Here is a 20,207-nt window from a genome sequence, read left to right on the forward strand (position 1 = left end):
CCTGTGGTGCAAAGGCAGGAGAGGGGCTGGGAGCCCGGCAGTGCCTACTCGGCTCTGGAAGTGGGAAGATTTAAACTGAAGTCCGCTTAAGCTTTACCAGCTTTCTCCTACTTGTAATGCGTTTTAAATCACCGAAAGGAGAATGCTGGGGGAAGGTTGGAGAGCAGGAGTTGGGTTGCTCTAGGGAGGAGAAGCAGCCGGGAGCTGTGGGCAGCCTCGTCGCTGGCAGAGCCCTCAGCGGCACGGTACGGCCCGGCCCGGCCCCGCTTGGCTGCAGCGCGGCGGGCAGGGCTTGGCGCTGCCAGCGGCGTTCGCTGGTACTCAGGAAAATGGGCTGTGAAGCAGCTGAAGCCATACAGGAACGTACTGAATACTCCTACTAAATCCTTTTATGTATGGAATAACATGAGACTGTTACAGAAAAGAAACTGCAGGAACTCATATTTCCTAGTTTTTGTAGTTTCCCTCTACAGCAACCTACAGCTGCAAGCTTTATCTGCAAAGCTCAGCAAACTTGTGCTTTTGCCTACATTGTAAAGGAAAAGATGCAGCTTTTGCTGGTAAACTGTGGTTACTTTAAGCCCGCTGTGTGAAGTAACTGCTGTGAGGAGCCAGGGAAATTACTGTGTTTGCTTCACTGGCTCAATTTGCTTCTCCTCTGGTTAATAAGTATCTCCCTCTCCTGCCTGGCCTTTGCCAGTTAGGTCTGTGTGGCAGCTTCTCTTCAGAGGTGTGTGGCTCTCCGGGTGTGTTCCCTGTGTCGTACCTGCAGCTGTCCGAATGACCTGGCAGGGAAAGCTGTTTTGTCCTTGTATTCCCCAAGACAGTATTGGGAGATCCTGGGATCTAAAACACAAGCAAATTCAAGAGATTTGTGTTACTGCTTGTGAATTCCTTTGTTCCCCTCACCTACTCCTCATAAGTCTTTTCAGTCCTCCCCTTGGCTGCCGTGTCTCTTTTGTTAAGGCTGCAGGGAGAGCTATGCATGGGATCTGTTTAACATTACAGTGACTAAACTGCCCCCAGCACTCAAGGTGAGGAGGCCACAGAGCAGAGTGGGACAAACCCCTCCCTTGCCCAGCTGGCCATGCTATCCCTGATGGCCCCAGGACGTTCCTGGCTGCCAGGGCACTGCTGACTCATGTTCAGTTTGCCATCATCCAGGACCCCCAGGTCTGTTTCTGCAGCACTGCTCTCCAGCCTCTCATTTCCCAGCTCATCTCAGAAGAGAACATTTCCATTAGGGGTCTCTGGCCATTCCACTCTTTCCATGACCAAGAAAAAGTGAAGAGAGATAGCATTAGTATTCAAACTCGTACTCAATCCTTTCCTTGTTACTGGTTGTAAGTGCCTAGCAAAAAAAGCATTGGCTCCAGAAGGAGCAATCAAGTTCTTTTCTTTGGACAGGGATAAGACAGACCCTTGAGAATAATGCTGCAAATGCAGCTGTGTTCATATGCTGCAGTGAACTGAAGTGAGGAGAAACTTGTACAGTCAATTTTGGGCAAGGTAGGATGAAATGCTCCCTCTGTTTCTTCTCACTTTTTTTTTCTTTAATTATTTCTTCAGTACGTTTGTAAGTGATTGTTAGGCCTGCCTACTGTGGTAGGGCATGGAGGGGTTTTGCCTTGATTTGCTATCTGAGTTTTTAGTTGGAGGTTGCTGAAACAACACACCAGCAGTTATTTTACTTAGCTCATTTGTGGAGGTACGTTAATTTCACTTTAGAGACTTGGGAAGTTTAAATGCTGAAGAGGCTTTGCATTGATTAAATAAAATGCAGAGTATCCTAAGTGACACTGACAGACATGGAGAAGCCCTGTGGGTTCCCTGGAAGCTGACTCTGCTTACCCTCTCTGTGTTACTGCAAGGCTTTAAAGAGAGAGAATTTAAAAGCTCATTTCATAACAGCATGTTGAAATTCTCATCTAACATCAGCAAGATGATTTCGTTTCCAACTTTTTATACTGGAAGTTAGAATATACAGCTTAACAAGAGAAATAATGTGGACCATAAAGTTGTACATGTGGTTATCCATCTGTTTAAATAGTTCTTAAAATATACTTGCTGTTCCAGAATAGTAAAATAATTTGCTTATAGACTCTAGTTTCCAACTAGTTAAATTTTGTCTTTCACATAAATCCCAAGCTGGTTCTGTATTTGCACACTTCTCCAGTGTCCATGTGTTCTTTATTCTGGTGTATATTTTTGGGATGATTCAGAGGGGAAAGTTTCTTCTTTACATACCTGGAGTTACTCATAAGGCTTTATCATCAGGAAGTGCTTTTTGTCTTAGTACTTCCCTATTGAGACAACAAACACCTTGGTTTTGGAAGACAGGCAGTGGCACAGAGTTTGTAAGCTTAAAGAAAGATCTGGAGGTAACAAGAGAGTTTGACTGACTTCTAAGATAGAGTTGATTAGTGGAAAATAGTTGGTTCCTTTCTGCTTGTAAGCACCTCTGTTCTAACATTAGTGGTGACATTAAGCTGAACGTAGAATGTTCACCGACTGCCTTAACTGGGAAGCCAGATTGAAAGGGGTCTGCTTTTGCTGTGCTGAAGTGCATCAATGGAAGATCTCACTGGTTACAAGTGTTTTTTCGAAGTTTGCAAAGGAATAGGCTGAATAATTTAGGCAGAATCTGTTGCTTTGTCTTCACTGACAAAATTAGTAAGTTGAGTCCTACTCTCTGAACAATAACGGTGTCCTTCTGCTGCTTATTGTCTTTGTACTCAAACATGGGCATGGTCTTACAGAAACGGGTAAATTTCATTTGGAAGCAGCATCTTCTCGATGAAAACACAGAACATCGAGTTACTTCATTCTGTAGCGGGCAACTTGGCTTCTCCCTAGGAGTTTTTTCCTTGCTTCATGACAAAACCTAAGTTAGGGACGAGTATAAAGCAGGTATCGCTTGTTATTACTGTAACACAACCTTTCCTCGTTGTAGCGCTGTTTCCTCGGCCACCTAGGGAATGTGATTGGAGCAGCTGGAAGAGGCAGTTTCCCTGCTGGGGACAGAGTCCCGCCGAGTCCCGGAAAGGCGACGCGCGGCCGGGCAGGGGCAGCTCGGTGCCCGGCTCTGCAGGGGGCGCCGCGGGCGGGAGGCGGGGCCGGGAGGAGCCCGGGGCCGTGTCCCGTGTCCAGTGTCCCGTGCCGGGGGCGAGGGAGCGGCCGGGGGGGATGCGGCACCGCCTCGCCGCGCCGCCGATGTGAGGGACGGGCAGCGGCCCCTTCCCCGCCAGCCCCGGACCATGGCGGCCCCCGGTAGGTGCCGCGGGGAAGCGGCGGGGCTTCTCCGCGCTGTGCTCCGGCGGGCCGCGGCTCTCCGCCGCTGCCCCGCGCCAAGCGGAGCGTAGCGGAGCCCTGCCCGCTCCCCGCGCGGGGCGGTGCCGCTGCGCGGCTCTGCGCGCCCCTGGCGCTCCGCGGCGGGCAGAGGGCAAGGGGGGTCCGCTCTCCGCGCTCAGGGAACCCTGGCGCTCTTGAGAGCGACGGTGCCTCCTGCGCTCGTAGCCGGGCTGCAGCGCTTCCTAGCTCGCCTTGCTTCGCTTGTCTGGAGTTCAGGGCAGCTGCTGGCAGAGCTTTCCTGCGTCTGAAGTGCGCTTCGGCTTGGCAGATCAGCGAGCTCTGAGGGAGGGTGATCTGTAGGGTAATTTCCCCTGTCCGCCTTTACTACTTGCATGTTTTTTCTGTGATGTTTTATAGAGAAGTCAGTTTTTCCTAAATACTGCTTTATTCTTCAGCACCACTTTATTTTGGAGGTATGAGTTGGTGCTCCTTGCCACAGTGGCACAGGATCCCAAGCTGAGCTGGTTTGCCGTAATTGAAAGTGTTTTAGCTGACATATGTGCAGGTAAAACTACCTAGAATAAGAGCTGCAAACTGAAGGGGAGAGGGGTTTAGCCTGTATTGTGTAAGTCTTGCTAATGCCCAGTTTGCAAGTTCCTCTCTTTGCAGGGAAGTGTATGGGTTTTATCTAAAAAAGGAAAAAAACGTGCCATTCTCAGGGTGTGAAGTAACATTTACGTTTCATTGACCCATATCTCCTTGTGAAGTAAAAATAAGCTAAACGGAGGCCTCAGGAGACTTGTGGGCAAAACTACTTTTCTCTTTATAAACAGAAGGTGATTTCACAGAGACCCTTAAAAAGAGAAGAACTTTAGATTAACGTATTGTAACGCAAATCTCTTGTTCCTCTCTGTGGAGTTTGGTTTGCAGAAATTTTATCTGCTTTGATTCTGCTATTTCCTCTCGCTTGTCTACAGCATTTTATTTAAAGTGAAGATTTTCTATCCTAGTTGAGGTAAGAAGTCTCATGTGATCACTATTACTGTGCGTTCCATGCATGCAGAGAATGCATTTATTTCATCATACATCACTTAAACACACACACTTCACATACTGAAATGTGGAAGGTGCTGAGGACTTCTCTTAATGGCCCACCAGCAGTTTCTATGACTTCCTGGAAGTGCTCTCTCTTTTAAGAAGTTGATTATTAAGACTCTTTGAGTTGCATTTCCTTTATACCATAGACAATTCTTTAAAGAAGAGTGAATTCCCATCTATCAAGGATTGTTATTTTGGATGGCATTATTTCTGTATCCTCCATACACATGAATCACAAATCACGCTGGAACACGCTACATAATGCCTTTCTTATGTAGTTAGAATTGGAGACGGATTTTTTTCTGGCAGATGAAGATAAATTGTTTGCCACTGCGTATGGTCCTCTGAGTTGGAATGGAGGATTTAGTCTCAGGTTTTTTACCTGGTCTGTGGACAATGAGAGGTCATGATCTACTTATGAGAGGTATGTGAAAGATGACACAGAAAAGTTGTGTATTACTGCAAGCCCTGGATATTCTTTATGGGGCCCACAAGTACAAGGGAAAAGTTTATGATCTGTAAATTGAAAAAGGGTCAAACCTTTTGGCTTATGGAATGAAATAATAGATAATAAAGTGGAAAATGTAAGATAATAGTCTTACCCAGAGCTGATATGCCAGCTTCCCACAGAATTGTTTAGCTATTTCAGTGGTAATCAGAACCTTGATGATATGGCCATAAACCACTATCACATGTTTGGGCTGAGCCTAAAGATTATCACCTCACTACTTGCAGGCATAGTCTGGAGATGAGCCTGATTTGTTTGCTTCTCAGAGACTGTGAAGACATGACATGGTCATGCATGCTTCTATATGCTTGCCATGAGCATATGTGATTTTTACTGAATTGTTTCATCCTCTTCCATTCTATGTGTGGTTTGTGAGCTAGGGAAAGCTTTGTATCATGTCATTTGTGCTGTTTAATTTGTGGGGCTTACACTTCAATTACAGGTCTTAGGCATTTCTATGGTACTGGTTTGTAATATCATCAGTCTGTTATCGTTGCTTTGTAGGGAAGTGTGCAGCTAAACACTGGAGAGGCAGCTACAACTGGAAAGCATTCCAAAGGTTATGGTTTATCACTGCAAACTACAACAGAACTGTGCCTTTACGATTTTCTATGAAGTAAATGAACATGCCCTGCAGTATTGTTAATAGTGCTAATATTTTGTAAACAGAGGCAAAAGTATTTTTAATACTCTAAGCTTAGGAATCCAGTAACAAGGTATTGTTAAAATTTAAACTAGATCACACTTGAGAGTGTGAAAGATAGGCTTGCACCAGCCAACCATTTTTCTTCATCTTGCTGTTGTATATAGTGTTCATATATTTCTTCCTTTAATTGAAGACTTCCCCAAAACCAGCCTGTCAAAAGCATTGTCAAACCATCTATCTTAGGGCAGGGTTTAAGGAAAGAAAATGTTTGGTGTTCACCAAAGGATTTTCCTATATGCTTACAATAGGCAGAGTATACATTATGTTTTGAACTGTGTTCTCTGAGTTTTTCTGATGTTTGAGGAATGTGAAAAACCTCCCTGAAGTGTTCTGTGTTCTTTTTACATGGTTCCCTGAGGACTGGACAGTAGCTAGTGCTGCAAAGGCAGCTATTTGGTTAGACAAATAATAGCATGATCCAGGAAGGAGTGTCCTGAGTCATTCTTCTTTTAAAGGAGAATGTTGCAATTGAAGTTATTTCTAGGTTTTTGGGGATTTTTTAAACAGTCCCAATGCTGACTTAAGCTTATTTAGCTCTGTAAGACCTACTTCCAGTATTTTTGCTTATGAACATGGAGCATTACTTGGGCTCTACATGTGGAGTCAGTAATTTTATTTCTCAGTTCTCGTTTTAGGAGCACTGTTCCTCAGTTGATTGCATGTGTGTAAAAGGCTGTAGGAGGTGAGGGAAGAAGGCCTGAGGAGAGCTGGTACAGCTGTCTTAAGGGGAATGGTGTTCTTGTAGAGCAGTGCTAGCTGGGAAATTTCCTGAACACCAGAGGAAGTTCCTTCCTGCTGGATGCAAAGGTTGCACTGCTCTGGCAGGGAATTTGCAGTGAGTCTGTCCAGTTTGCATCCTTTATCTACATAGCAGAGAAGGGAGGGATTCTTGGATACTTAGTGCCCCTGCAGTGCAAGGCATGTTTAAAGTCAGTGGCTCTTCCACCCTGTCTCCAAGCACAGGTGCTTACTTTCATTGAAAGCCTGGAGAAGGGTATGTTGGCTCACAAGTGTAGATGTGGAAGCTGTGTGCTTCCTAAAGTGAATGGCAGGATTAGTTGTTCCATTTTATAGAATGTTAAAGTGCCCAGGAGGCCACTACTAATTCTTCCAGAGACTGGAGGTGGGGCTGCTGCCAGAGAGAGCCTGGGTAGGACTTTAAGAGCTTTGGGCACACCTCAGAGAGTCATTGTGTGGTCTCCTCATCTGTTGAGGTTGGGCTTATCTGGCCGTGGTGCAATGCGTGGGCTCCATTCTCAGCAGACATTTGTGCTGTCCTTTCCCACTGTAGTGCATGTAAATCAACCCAGGGCAGTGGAAGCAGAAGTTCTGTGGTACATGTCCCTTTCTAGAATAAAACTTGAATTCTGCTTGGTTTTCAGGTTTTTGCTCGTGTAATTCTGTTGGTTTTGCCTGGTGGTGTTCAGCCACCATCAGTGATATGTTGGCAATGGGGGTGTGCTCACTGGTGTGAAAGCCATCTTTTTTCACAGCAGTTCTGCACTCTTAGGTTAAAGACCCCAAGGTTTTGAGTCCCGAAGACTCCACTTTGAGTTTGCTGGATCCTCTCCTTTGGTCGTGTTGTTTCCTACAAGCCTCCATCTGTGGTGCAGGAGCTGTAGTCACTCCCAAACATGCAGCTGTCCCAGTGACTATGCGAGCACTGCACTGCCCACGTTCTCCATAGCTAGGGTATCATCCTTTCACTGCTAGAGATTTCCTTATTTATGCAGGTAACTGGAACACTATTGGTCAAGCACTGAGCACATCTCCATTCTTCTCAATTTTATCACTTCTGCTGAGCTACTGTGTAAAGCTGTTAATTGTATAGTTTAGGGCTGGGGTCCCTCAGCCTAGACATTGTTTCTACCTTAATTTCATAATGAAGGTTCTGGGGAAGGTGATAGAGTCAAGTCTTCAGAGGCTGTGGAATTTTGGTTGAATTTTTCTAAGGTGACTGAGAAACTGTCATCTTCAGTTCAGGTAAATTCACTCTGCAGATCCTCTTTTTGGCTGCCAAATTTTAGGCATTGCTCTCTGCTTTAATTGGAAAAAATTGCCTTTGCTTGCATCATGAATGAGATGAAAATGTTGACATTTAAAGAGTCAAACTGGAATTAGCAGACAATTTGTTAACAAGACTTTAAATGCTCAGCTCTGAAATTTACCGTGGACCTGAGCTGTAAACTTCAATTTTGAGTAAACTGTTTCAATGGTAAATGAAAAATTAAATTTAGACTTAAAAGCTTCCTTGAGCTTGGTGGGAGAGCACTGCATCATGTCACACTGGTTGAATTTGCATCTACTCTTAGCAAGCTGTTAACATTTTTAAGTGTTTTTGTGCCAGAGCACTGAAATGCATGAGTCTGTAGGTAGAAGCTGTCTCTAGAGAATTATGGAAGAAGTCAACTTTGGTGGGCATATTTTGGCCTGTCTTGTGGCCACCACCATTGTATTAGTTCTTTCCCTCTGAAGAGAGTATGTGTCACTCCAAAAATTGTTGGGAAAGCTTTTGATGACAGTTTTGAGGAAGGACTCTAACACAGCCTTGTGGAATGTCTGAAGCCTGAAGGACAGAGTGGCTGTGGTGCAAGCACTGGGGCTGATGTTCCCTCAGTTGCATGCATGCTTTTCAGGCAGTTTGCTTTCTGCTGCAAAGAGAGCAAATATCTAACACCACGGGGGCCATAGTGACTTCCTGTAGGCGTTGTGTGACCTCATTTGTTATTTTAGGTGTGCTGTTATTTTTGGCATCTGCTTGGGCATGTAATGATCTGCAGTTGCGTTGCAGAGACCATATAATTGCCTAAAATGATTTTAACTTTTCATGTGAGAGTGAACTCCCCTTTTCAAGCTAGTTTGTTCTGAAGGTCTGTTTTTTGTGGCTTTTTTTTCCTTATCAGAATGCTTTAAATCTGTAAATCTCCACGTAGTTTGTTTCTCTTGAAACTACATAGGGAATGCTCTCCTTTATAGGAAGACCATTTTAATTTTTTTCACTTTTAAGAATGAAAAAACTACTTAAATTTAGTGGAGTAGATGCAAGTAGGAGTTCATTCATCTTTAGAGTTGCTTTGTGGAGGTGAACACCTCACTTTAGATAGAGCTACTGTTCTTTTGAAATGCTTTGTAGCTTCTGACGGGAATTAGAGACAGTGCTGTGGGGCTTTTTGTTCCAAAGCTGTTGGTGAGTTCATGGTTTGAATTTAATCCTTTTTCTTGTGATCATCTTGCACCTGTACAGGAGCCCCTGGAGAATATGATGTGCTGATTGTGTACGCAAGTGACGCTGCTGAATGGTGTCAGTACCTGCAGAACCTCTTCCTCTTTATGTGGCAGGTCCGAAAGAATCGCATTCTGAGCTACCAGCTGCAAGACGACTCTGCCATCTCCCAGCAGGAGCTGGACCTGTTCAGCAGAAGTCGGAGTATCATCCTTTTGCTTTCTGCTGAGCTGGTGCAGAGTTTTTACATTCCTCACATCCAGCACAGCCTTCAGGAAGCTTTATGGCCCCCGTGCAAAGTGGTGAAGCTGTTCTGTGGTGTTACGGACTGTGATGACTATTTGACCTTTTTCAAGGACTGGGCTCAGTGGCAAGAACTCACAAATGATGATGAGCCTGATGCTTACCTTGCAGCTGTTGAGAAGGCTATTTCAGAAGGTAAGACCGTAGCTAGGAGCTGTGCTTTCTTCTTGGAGGAGGGAGATACGTGGTGCTGTTTATTCTTCTTTTTACACTGGTAAAGTGCTTTACTTAAAGAGCAAACTAAAGCAAATTGTCCAACTCTTGTAAACAAGAAAGTTATGCAAGCAAATTTTTCTGTGCCTGGTTGGTTGGTCCCTAATTCAGGAGAAATTACCAGCAACTCACAGAGAACTACTGAATTTGAGGTTGTCTTGGGTGCCTGCTTATGAAGCAAATTGAAAATGAAAACTTTCTATATTTAAAATTCTGTCTGTAAATATTGTATTCTGTAGTTTATTGACCCAAATCAATGGAAAATTGTCTTTTTAAAATTTATTTTAGGGAAAAGAATTATCTTTTTCTTCAGACTTGTTTCTGTTGTACCAGAACCAAAATAAAGTCTAGTGTGTATTATTTAGCATTGGGCCTAAAATCAAAGATGTAACCATACTGGCAGCAGATCGCTTTGTTACCTATGATGAAAAGGCAGAGATTAATTAAGAATTCCACTGATGGCCTTAAAAATAACCCAGCCAGTCTGAAGGTGATCGCCTTGTAACTAATGTAGAGGACTTACTAGCACAGAAGTATTAAGAGCTGGAGACCACATAAGCCAAATGTACTGAGTTTTAATTGATTCCAAAATTTCCTAAACTCTAGAAGAGTGTGTAGAATTCCTTTCTCATAGTTTCTGTTGAAATGAAGGTGGAGAGCTCTGGGCAGTCGTGCTGGCCTGGGTATTTTTATGACATTGCCATAGGTAGGGTTATAGCGTTCTTTGTCAGCCTCAGCAAGACTGGAATCCTGTGGTTGCATCTTGGCTTAAGATTTATCTCTGTTCCATGGCATAAGTGAGGCAGTGTGTCCAGTGCTGTGTGCATAAAGGCTCTGGAGTCTGACTTCTCACAATTGGATCTAAAGTCTTTCTCCACCTGTGCTGCAAGGTAGCATGGGCTGAAGCAAGCTGTGCTTTGGCCTTATGTAGGTGTTCTGAAAGGGAGTTTGTGCTTTGGATTTTTATTGCTGTTTCTACATAACAAAAAAAAAACCAAAAAAAAAACCAAAAAAAAAATCAGTTTGTTTTCTGTTTTCTCACTTTAATAAGCATACATTGATCTCAAACTGACTTCAGCATATCTAGAAAACATTTGACTGGGAGAAAAAAAAAGATGTAAAACTAAACTCATTTGCTTTGGAGTCTGCTGTAAGGTGTTCCAGACAGTTTGGTACACAAAGATTCAGAATTTCTGGACTTTGGTTACTGTTATGGCAGTCATAGCTGATCTGGCTGTCACCTGCATGCCATGTCAAGTTTGTGCACATCAGAGCAGTTGCAAAGGTGAGCCATCTACTGTCACTGTGGTTCTTGTGAAGGAAGAACCTATTTAAGATGGGCTGTTTTCATGGCCAAAGGATTTGGATTAATGTATCAAATCCTACTTCTCTGTGGGGAAAAAATGACTCTAACCTCTTCTATTGTGTGATTCTATACAAGTTCTGTGAATGGCCTCAAATGCAAATGTTCTGATGTTTCCCCTGAAGACAGACCCAGGTGTACATAGTTCCTTTTTTGGGTGAAACTGTGAAAACTTTCTTCTCGACTGGTTAAAAAAAAGTCTGCTGCATGATTTGGTTGCAGCATGAGTAACTTAAAATATTTTTGACAGCAGACCTCTCCCACAGAGTAACACGGCCTCTGCTCTGGTCTTAGTTAAATTTGAATTTTTCCTGATTAAGGCAGCCCTTAATTCTTACAGCACTTAGGAGAGAAAGTTCATGACTATATTTGAAATTGTTTGGATCTGGGTGTCTTCCTCTGGGAAGTTCTTCACATGCACTCACCTGTACTTCTAACAGCAGTGTCAAAACTAGGCCTGATGCTAAAATTACTCAGCTTCAGCTTCCAAATTGCTGAATCCTGAGCTAGTGAGGCATTACACAGGTATACGGGATGCAGTCAGGGCAAATTCTTCTCCAGAGGCTGCGCACTGGCCCTGTGCAGGCTGTGCTGTTCCCTCTAGCACAGCTGTTGGTGTTTAGGGCATCATGGGACTATGACACCCAGACACCACATGCTGAAACTTACGTTAATTTTTATTATTTTAGTATGAATTCAGAAATGAGGAAACATTCATCTAGCCTTGTTGACAACTGTGTGCTGATGCTGCCTCTTGCTCTCTTGTAGATGTGATATTTTTACTTCTAAAGTTTCTCAATTCTGGCAAACTACAGAGCAGATGAAGGTTTGCATTTGCAGGTACTCTTATTTGTGGTGAAGTTTTTTCAGACTATGCAATAACTATGCTAAGGGGATGGAAATCATAGAATTATTATGGCTGGAAAAGATCTTCAAGATGGAGTCCCAACTATTAACCTAACACTGCTACCTGTACCACTAAACCATGTCCTTCAATACCACATCTACGTGGTTTTTTTGAACAGTTCCAGGGATGGTGATCCCGCCACTTGCCTGGGCAGCCTGTTCTAATGTTCAACCACCCTTTCAGTGAAGAAATTTTTCATAGTATCCAATCTAAGCTTCCCCTGAAGCAACTTGAAACTCTTTCATCGTGTCCGTTGCACGTTGCCTGAAAGAAGAGAGTCTACAGCCTCCTCTCTGGTAGTTGTAGGAAGCAGTAAGTTCCCCCTGAGTCTCCTTTTCTCTAGATTAAACAACCTTGCTCAGGATGTCTCTGTACACACCAGCTCAGGTCCAGCAGTGTGCAGTGACCACTGCACTGCTGCTTAACTCCTCTTGCCTGGCCTGTGATAGCTCTGCTGTGTGCATTGAGCAGCTGGGAGTCTGAGCCACAGTCTGAGGCAGTGATCTTTCTCTTCCTCATGTGTTCTCAAAGCTCATGTGACATTTCAATTGCTCCAGTGTATTTGTCCCTACCTATGTTGCTTTGAAACATTTCAAATTTCCCACTTGAAAAGCTGATGTTTCCAAAGCATTTACTAATTCATCGGTGGCTTTGAGCTCTCTGTATCCAAGCCATCTCTCATGGGTAAAAACACTGGGAAGTCCACATCTGCCTGAGATGGCTGAGGTGGTAATTGAATATGACAGCAGCAGTGAACTGTGCTGCTGGAGGACAAGTGCAGCCTTGGCAGAACTCTTGTGCACTCGAAGAGGCAAGAATGAAAGATGAGTACCAACAAACTTTTTGTGAAATAAGAGCTCAGAAGTCAGTGTAAGGGAACATATGGTGAAGATGGAGGGCCTTGGGCAATTAGAAGGAAGATGAGAACTTTTTTTGAACTTTGTAGGTCAGGAAAAGCTGAAATGTTACTCCACCTTCAGAGGGGCTCATTAAGAGATGCCAGAGACCAAGGTAGTAAGCTTTTTTGAGAGGGAAATGGCATAAGAACCACATAAGCTGTATAATTATTCCTCCTGTTCATGTCAAGGAATTGAATTAAATTCTTGGCTTTCTTCTGTTGCACTGATGAAACCACAGATGAAACTTGAGATCATATTCAGGTTGGAAGGGACCTCTTGAGATCATCTAAACTTTCTGCTCAAGCATGGTTAAATAAAGCAGGTTGCCCAAAACCATTTCCAGCTGGGTTTTGAATGTCTCTGCAGGTGGAGACTGCAGCACCTCGCAGCCTCTCTGAGCAACCTGTTCCGATATTTGACCACCCTCAAGAGTAACAAAATGTTTTCTTGTGTTCAGATGGAACTTCATGCATTTTAGTTTATGCACATTGCCTCTTTTCCTGTCAGTGAGCACTATGGAAAAGTCTGGCCCCCTCTGTTTCATTTTCTGCTATCTTGTCCATATAAGATTCCCCTGAGTCTTCTTTTCTCCAGGCTGAAGAAGTTCCAGCTCTTGCAGCCTCTCCTCTTATGGAAGATGCTGTGGTTCCTTAATCATCTTTATGCTCCTGTGCTGGACTCAGGCTGTAAAGTTAAACCTTGGAATAAGCTACTCAGAATTTAAGGTCATGTTAGACAGATGTTCTCAACCCAGATAGGTGAAGTTGTAGTACCTGTGAGATTCCTTACAGCTTTTTGTTTCTGTCATTATTTGATTTGATTATTTGTTTACTTGTGCTAATAGTTGCCATTTAGGGCTAGAGACCTAAATTCACAAAGTATTTTTAAGCTTCATGGGAACTATCATGTGGTGTTTACTTCTCCACTCTCAGTGCTCTGTGGAGGAATATGTTCTGAGTAGTTCTATCTCAGCTAATTATATCCAACATTGACTTCTGCCAGCTTATTGGTCTCGAGGATGTGAGGTGGTAGCATGCAGTTCTCTCTCCCTCCTCTTTGAAAAATATTGATATTATTAAAGTGATATTTTTCTCTGTTCTATCTTGTTCAAACATAAGATGTGGTTCTTTGACCCTGCTCACTGAAGAGGAGCGGGTGAGCTATTAGTCAGCCTCTGGGTGCAGATGAGAGCCTGCTTTGTTATATGGGAGCTCAGCAGCCTGGCTGGTTCTCACTGCCTGTCAAGAAGAGGAAACTGTGACGCTCTTGCACAGGAGTTCAGGTTGAGAGAACATGCTGGTCGCATGCCTCTCTGTGCATGGGTATACATGACTGATGCTGGAAAATCAGAGACTTTAGAGAGCTGGTTAAAGCAATTAGAGAAACCTTAACTAAGCTCCCAAGTGATAGTGAGAGTTCTCTGAGAGAAATGCATGGATGTTCTTATCCATCTGTAGCATATGGGATCAAGCAGTTAAAATAATCTTCCCAGCTGCAGAGTTGATTAATTGTTTGTCATCAAGGTGTCTCATAAAGTCCAGGTTATTTACATAAAAAGCAATACTTCATGGGTTTTCTTTTATAAAATTCAAGCAGTGCTAGCATAGGCGCATGCTAACTTTCTAAATAGAGACAATGAAATGATAGCCCAGAAATAGTAAAGGACAGAAACTGTTGTGGTTAAGAATTTCAGACAATTATAGTCTTTATGCACCTTGTAAATACTAATCATATTTCTCTGTGGCTTGTGGTTCTGACAATCTCCTCACAGGTTGCTTTATGGTCTCAGACTAATTCTAGGTATCTGCTAATGAGAACTGCAAGGCTTTAAGACATTTGCTTGAAGTTAGAGCCCAGTGGCCATCATTGATCATATTCAAGTCTGGAGCAGCTGAAGTAATTTCTGAAAATCTCAATAGAAGTATGTGGTCAAGAAAAAGATGCATTGGAGAGCAGGTCTGGAGAGATGTATGGAACAGAATTGAGGTTATTTCTCAGACCCTTTGTGTGTACTTGGACAGTTGTTTTACTTCCAGGGTTACATTTTGTAATATTTTTATAGCAGTTTGTTATTACCTCAGAAAACTTTTGACATGTTTTTCAAAAGTGACTTGAAAATAACAGTGTATCTTGAGTTTCTCATGGGGAAGTTTGACCAGTGGCATAGGATGACCTTAGCATGGAGTGCTGCAAGAGTGTCTGCCTCATTCTCCACCTTTCATCTGTCTGATTGGGTGTGGTGTTGGACTACAAGGGTGGTATTCCAAGAGAAATTATTCAAAGGAGGGGCACGGCATGACTGCCCTTGCAGTGGTAATCTGGTCTTAGATTTACTGGAGCCACTTGTAGAACCACACGTTCAGTCAAACAGTGACCGGTGGGATGTTTCCAAACAGCTGCCCAGCTCTCTCAGATGGAGTTCAGGTTTGTTGGCTTTTATGGGGATTGTCTTTTCTGTCATGCAGGCATTACATATTGCACTTAAATTGGAGCAAGGAGGTACTGCAAGAGGAGATGATGAATTAGCTGTCTGGATGTTCATGTTTCTTACCCATGGCTTCTCAGGAAGGCTTGAATCAGTGATGGATATCATGTGATTCTTGGCAGCCGTGAAAGTGGTTAGAGGTGTGCATATGCTTTGTCAGTATGTGTTGTCTCTTTCTGCCAGAAGTAGTGGAAGTGAACTATCCCAGCCTCTCTTGCTTGAGATTTTGGTCACGTACACAATGTCTGTTGTCTGGGTAGCCAGAACCCTTCTTCTTCCTCAATGTCTTCCCTATCTCTGTCCTATTCCTGTGCACCCCAGCTAGTTCTTTCAGTTCATATGCTTGATCCAGTCGCAAATTGACTGGTAGACCTGCAAGAACCTCAGCAGAAATTGACAGTCAAATGCACTTTGTTTCCTTGATGGAGGATGAGAAATAGTTCGTTGTAGTTTCAAACTTTGCACGACATGCGAAACATGACTATGCTCTTCATAGAATTGAAAATCTGTTTGTAGGTGCTGTGCTTGTAGATGAGCTGCTTGGGGTGAGGGGTTTGGGGAGAAGAGAGAGATGTCCCATAAATTTTTTTGTTCTGTATGGACAGTTTTACAAAGTCCTAACTTTTCCTGTGTTTTGTTTTTCACACTGCTGTTTTTCTGCCTGCTTCTCTCCACTCAGTTGAAACGGGAAGTGTTGCTACAGTATCGCCCAGTTCTGAGGGTTTATCACAAGATGTTGCTGTGATGCGCTTTTATCTCCTTGGTGAAGCAGGGGCTCTGATGTTGGCATGATGAGAGATAACTTTCCCTGCTTTCCCCAACTACTTGCCAGTACTTTGTCTGCTTCTTGCAAATGTAGCTGTAGTTGTTCTGGGAGACTTAATGTCCTTATTAGCACTTCGGAAAGGACACTGGCCAGTTGCAAGCTTCAGGTAAAAGCAGGAGCTCTCTTTGAGCTCCTGCTCTAAGCATAGTGAGGTCTGTGCTTAAAGTCTAAGGCCTTGTGAGAGCTAATTGTCTCAACTGGTTGATGGACAGAATGGGAGGTGTTTGCAGATGTCAGTGAGGGGCTGGTCTGCCCACACAGAACTTAAGAGACAAGCTGTTGCCCAGTTGTGCCATTAGTTGGGCACAACTAATATCTGGGTGACAGAGTGCTCTGGACAGACTGCTGACTTCTTCCAAGCATTCACATGTCCTCTGGTGTGAGGGCTGACTTGTGAGAAACCACAGCTGTCAGCTCCATGCCGATAGCCCGCCAGCTTTGCCAGGAGGAAATGGATGATAGGGAGAGCTGTGTGCTCTACAGCAGCAGGTCAAAATAGCTGGCTGCTTCATAGGAGTTTCTAAAGCTGCTAAATGGCTCTTGAAGCACATGTCCATGCCTGTGTTTCCCCTGGGCTTTTCCCTGGGGTGAGTGTCTGCAGGACAGCTGTGCAGGGGGCCCAGCAGGGCAGGCAAGAAGAGCATGAGGCTGCTCTCTGCAGCTCAGCTGCTGATACATCCTGGAGGGGTGCATGTTCTTCAAGGGGAAATGTGGTTGGGTTTCTTGGACCACATCTCCTCCCCTTGCTGCTATTCTCACAAGTATTTCACAGACCGTCAAGTGAGGCCTGAGGGAGCCTTTGTTTCAAAGGGAGCAGAAAAGGAGAACCTCTTATAACCATGAGTGTTGACCTACAGCACATGCTCATGGAGAAGCTTAATTCAGGTATTCACTTAACTTTAATAAGTCTGTTGCTTTCCTCAGTGATGGCTTCTCTAGGCTGCCTGTAATTGCAATTTTATAACTGCTGAGTCTGTGTATGCAAATGGGTTGTCATTACTCAGGTATCTTAGTGGGTGGGAAACCTGCTCTAACAATGCTTTAGAGCATGGATATTATCAAGTGTTATGGGATGATTTCCTCTTCCAGACCTTGCACGTTCACGAGTCAGTCACTAGCACATGACTGGAACTTCAAGATGAATCATAGGATCACCTCACTGCTGATGTGGGAATTTGGTACTTTGCAATTTCAGTATTTTCTGAATGAAAAAACAGATGAATAATTCATACCTGAAACTGAATGCCTGTTCCTTCAGCTTTTAATCCAATTACTGATTAACATTGTGCGCTTCTTCCTGTATTACCTAACAGCTCTGTGTTCACATGACCTCCAGGCAGTCAACTCTGTTACAAGAATGCAGAAGTGCAATGCCAGAACTTCTTAAAAGCTCTAGTTATTCTTTATTTGCTAAATGGTTTCTAGTATCAAATAACACTGCTAAGGCAGAGAGACCTGGGGTCTTGTTCTCTCCTTGCCACCCCTCTTATCCTTGCTTGCTGTGTATATTGTAGCTGAGATCCATAGCTTTGGTTTGATTTTTCTCTGAAAAATCACGTTGGCCAAGTGAGGTAAAAATTAACACACTAATGGTTCTGTGTTGGGTTGGGGATGAAGCCCCGAGGATCAGGATGCTGGCAAGTGTCTATTTGTGCATATGTTGCAGGAACATCAATATCTTACTGTAGAGCAAGAGGGTCATCATTGGCTCTCTCATCTGCTGTGAATTTAGTGAACTCTTTCTGACTTAGTCATATTGGAAGTAACCAACAGAGATTACGGAGACACTAATCTAGTAACAGTTGCCTCTTCTCCCCAAAAGGCATGGCATCTTGCTCTGCATATGCCAAACACCTGAATTGATAGCTATCATATAAGGGAAGGTTGTGGGACCAGTGCTTTTTCTCCTCTATGCAGCAGGGTAGCCTGGGACTCCCAGGTGGGAGTAGTCCATGTTTCTCTAAGAGAAGGATTCCCAAAATGTGTCTGGTTCTTGCAGCTGATGACTTTGAACAGTACCAATTGAAATACTGAGTTAAGGAATATAATGCCTCAGTTAATTTTCTAATACTTGGTATTAGTCTGAAAATCCCAAAGACCACCTTCAATACAGCTTTCAGCCTTGTGTCAAAGCAGTTGCTTAGCCAAATCTTCAGATTTGGTTCGGTATTAAAATCTGTTTGCTAAATTACATATACTGTTCAAGGTTTGTTTAAGAAATGTTGATGTTAGTGGTCATGCCTTATTTAAGCTTCAGAGCTGCAAATTTTTGGCTCTCTTCTTTCTACAGCAAACATTAATGCAGCAATCTACTCATGTGAGTAGGCATATATGCCATGTGGAGAGATTCACATACTTAGTTAAGTGTGTGTGCCCCAAAATTTGTGAAAAAAATGTCACCTGAATGTTTTGCTAAAGTTTTGTGGCTTAAAACTTGTCTCCTGAAAGCAAGGTTGATTTCTCATAATTCCTAAAATCCCACTTAAATGAATTGAAAATACCTTTTAAAGAATTGTGTGACAAAGCACTTCTAATATCCTAAGTTTAAGTCTTTGGTGGCAATAATAATTATGAAGATGTCTACATTAAAGTTTCTGACTGGCTTCTAGCTTCAGTTTGAAACTAGGAAGATCTGAACTCCTAATGGTGGCCCACTCTATAATTATTTTGGCTCTCTTGATTTGTGGAAAATTGATGTGCTTGAAGATTGGAGGATTCTGAGTGAAATCTGAATTCTTGGCAGCTTCACTGTAAAAATGCCACAGGTTTGACAGCCCAGTTCATCACTTAGGTTTTTCCCATCAGGACTGAGCATTTTAAATAGAATATTTCTTACTAATATAAGAACAATGACAATCCAAATCTGAGATTTTATCTGGTAAATAATTTGTACCACTCTTTACAGATTTGTTTTTTTACCAAGTAGTAAATAACATGTAAATTCAAAAATGTTGTCTTAAATCCTTGACTGCTTCAGAGGCTTATAAAGTTTGGGAAATTCTGACCACAGGGGATAGTTTTAAGAAGTCATTATAGTCTTCTGACAAAGTGGAGTCAGTGACTTTGGCCTTGTGTTCTGGGAGACGGGGTGGGGGGGGGGGGAATGGTGTGAATCAAGAAGTAGAAACTGGCTAAAAAAGTGTTCTGTACTAAGTAGCTACGTAATTGTCTTTGGTTTCCTTTCTCTAGCTGAGAAAAGTATTTCCTGGCAGGGACAGATAATTTTTTTCAGCCAGTGGTATCAATTCAGTTTGTTTGCACTTCTATCAATATCCATGCTGGTTTTGGGAATTGAGAGTGAGAACATTGTTTTGTACACACATATTGTCAGCTTACATGTGTTAATTCTGCTCTTGATTCTGTTTAAGTAAAGTTCTGTTACTTTTCAATGCAAAGGTTTCAATTTCACTCTTGTATAGATACTGGAGCTTATGGTTCTTGCCCAAGGAACAGAACCCCTTCAGACTACTGCTTCATGTTTTATTTTTTGATGCAATAATCAAAGTTGGGGAGTTGGGGTAAGCAGCACTGAGAAAACTAAAGATGCTAGTGAAATGACAAACATTGGTTATCATGTTTTATTTTAGGAAAGCAAGACTAAAGGCTGCTGCCATTCTTAGAGTATATCAGAGTGCTGCTTGAGTCAGATGAGTTCAGATGCTGACCATTCTTATATTAGATGTTCACATGCTGATTTTCCTGTTTAACATGAGGGGACTATCCAGCTCAGCAGAGTGCCACTGTTGTTTGCTCTGTAAGCATATTCAGTGCTACTCTACTGATTTCATGTCTTTGTTAATTTCCTCCTCAAATCCTCTTAAGGGGGAAAAAAAAGAGGAAACACTCTAGTTTCCCTTTCTTCAACTAGATCCCCTTTTCTGAGCATTACTTTGAGAGGAATAGCAAGTTCCATCCCACCACATTCACAGCTGTTTTTTAGGATGGATGGGTGTGATAAGCATTTTCAGCAAAGGGAAGTGAGGCATCAGGACTCTCTATACTTTATTTTAGACTCAGGCTGTGACTCTGTGACTGATACAGAAACAGAAGACGAGAAGAATCCAGTTGACTCCCACAGACTTGCCATGAGTGAAGAACGTGGATCATCCAGGAGCACTGGGGACTGTCCAGTGGTGCAGCCCAGCCGCATACAATGTGGGGTACTGTATGTCCACTCCTTGGGCTATGTTCTAACTGTGAGCTGCTGCAGCCCATTATGCTGCTTTGTAATGTTCAGCTTTACAGGCCTGAAAATTAGTCCCGAACTCTTCTGTCACCTTCCTGCTCAGCCCCCTGTCCTCCATGTCTCCTGTTTCATGGGCTTGGCTGCCTAGGCCCAGGAGTAGCTTGGTGACAGTTGGTGCAGTGCTTAGTGCTGTCTAGGC

General features: G+C 43.2%; 1 protein-coding gene across 2 annotated transcripts in view; it reads left to right on the forward strand.

The window, feature by feature from the left end:
- The first annotated feature begins 3,242 nt into the window (after positions 1 to 3,242).
- PIK3AP1 (phosphoinositide-3-kinase adaptor protein 1) overlaps positions 3,243 to 20,207 on the forward strand; it is a 33,197-nt gene continuing 16,232 nt past the window's right edge. Inside the window, exons 1-3 of one of the 2 annotated variants that reach the window (XM_077183147.1) lie at positions 3,243 to 3,270; positions 8,848 to 9,264; positions 19,834 to 19,982. In XM_077183147.1, the coding sequence (XP_077039262.1) occupies positions 3,258 to 3,270; positions 8,848 to 9,264; positions 19,834 to 19,982 (579 nt within the window). In that variant the 5' untranslated portion in view covers positions 3,243 to 3,257. Of the gene's footprint in view, positions 3,271 to 8,847; positions 9,265 to 16,591; positions 16,708 to 19,833; positions 19,983 to 20,207 lie in introns of those variants that run through there. The other variant, XM_054636952.2, reaches the window with a different exon arrangement.

The sequence above is a fragment of the Agelaius phoeniceus genome, chromosome 9 (assembly GCF_051311805.1).
Source record: "Agelaius phoeniceus isolate bAgePho1 chromosome 9, bAgePho1.hap1, whole genome shotgun sequence".
In the NCBI taxonomy this organism is placed as follows: Eukaryota; Metazoa; Chordata; class Aves; order Passeriformes; family Icteridae; genus Agelaius; species Agelaius phoeniceus.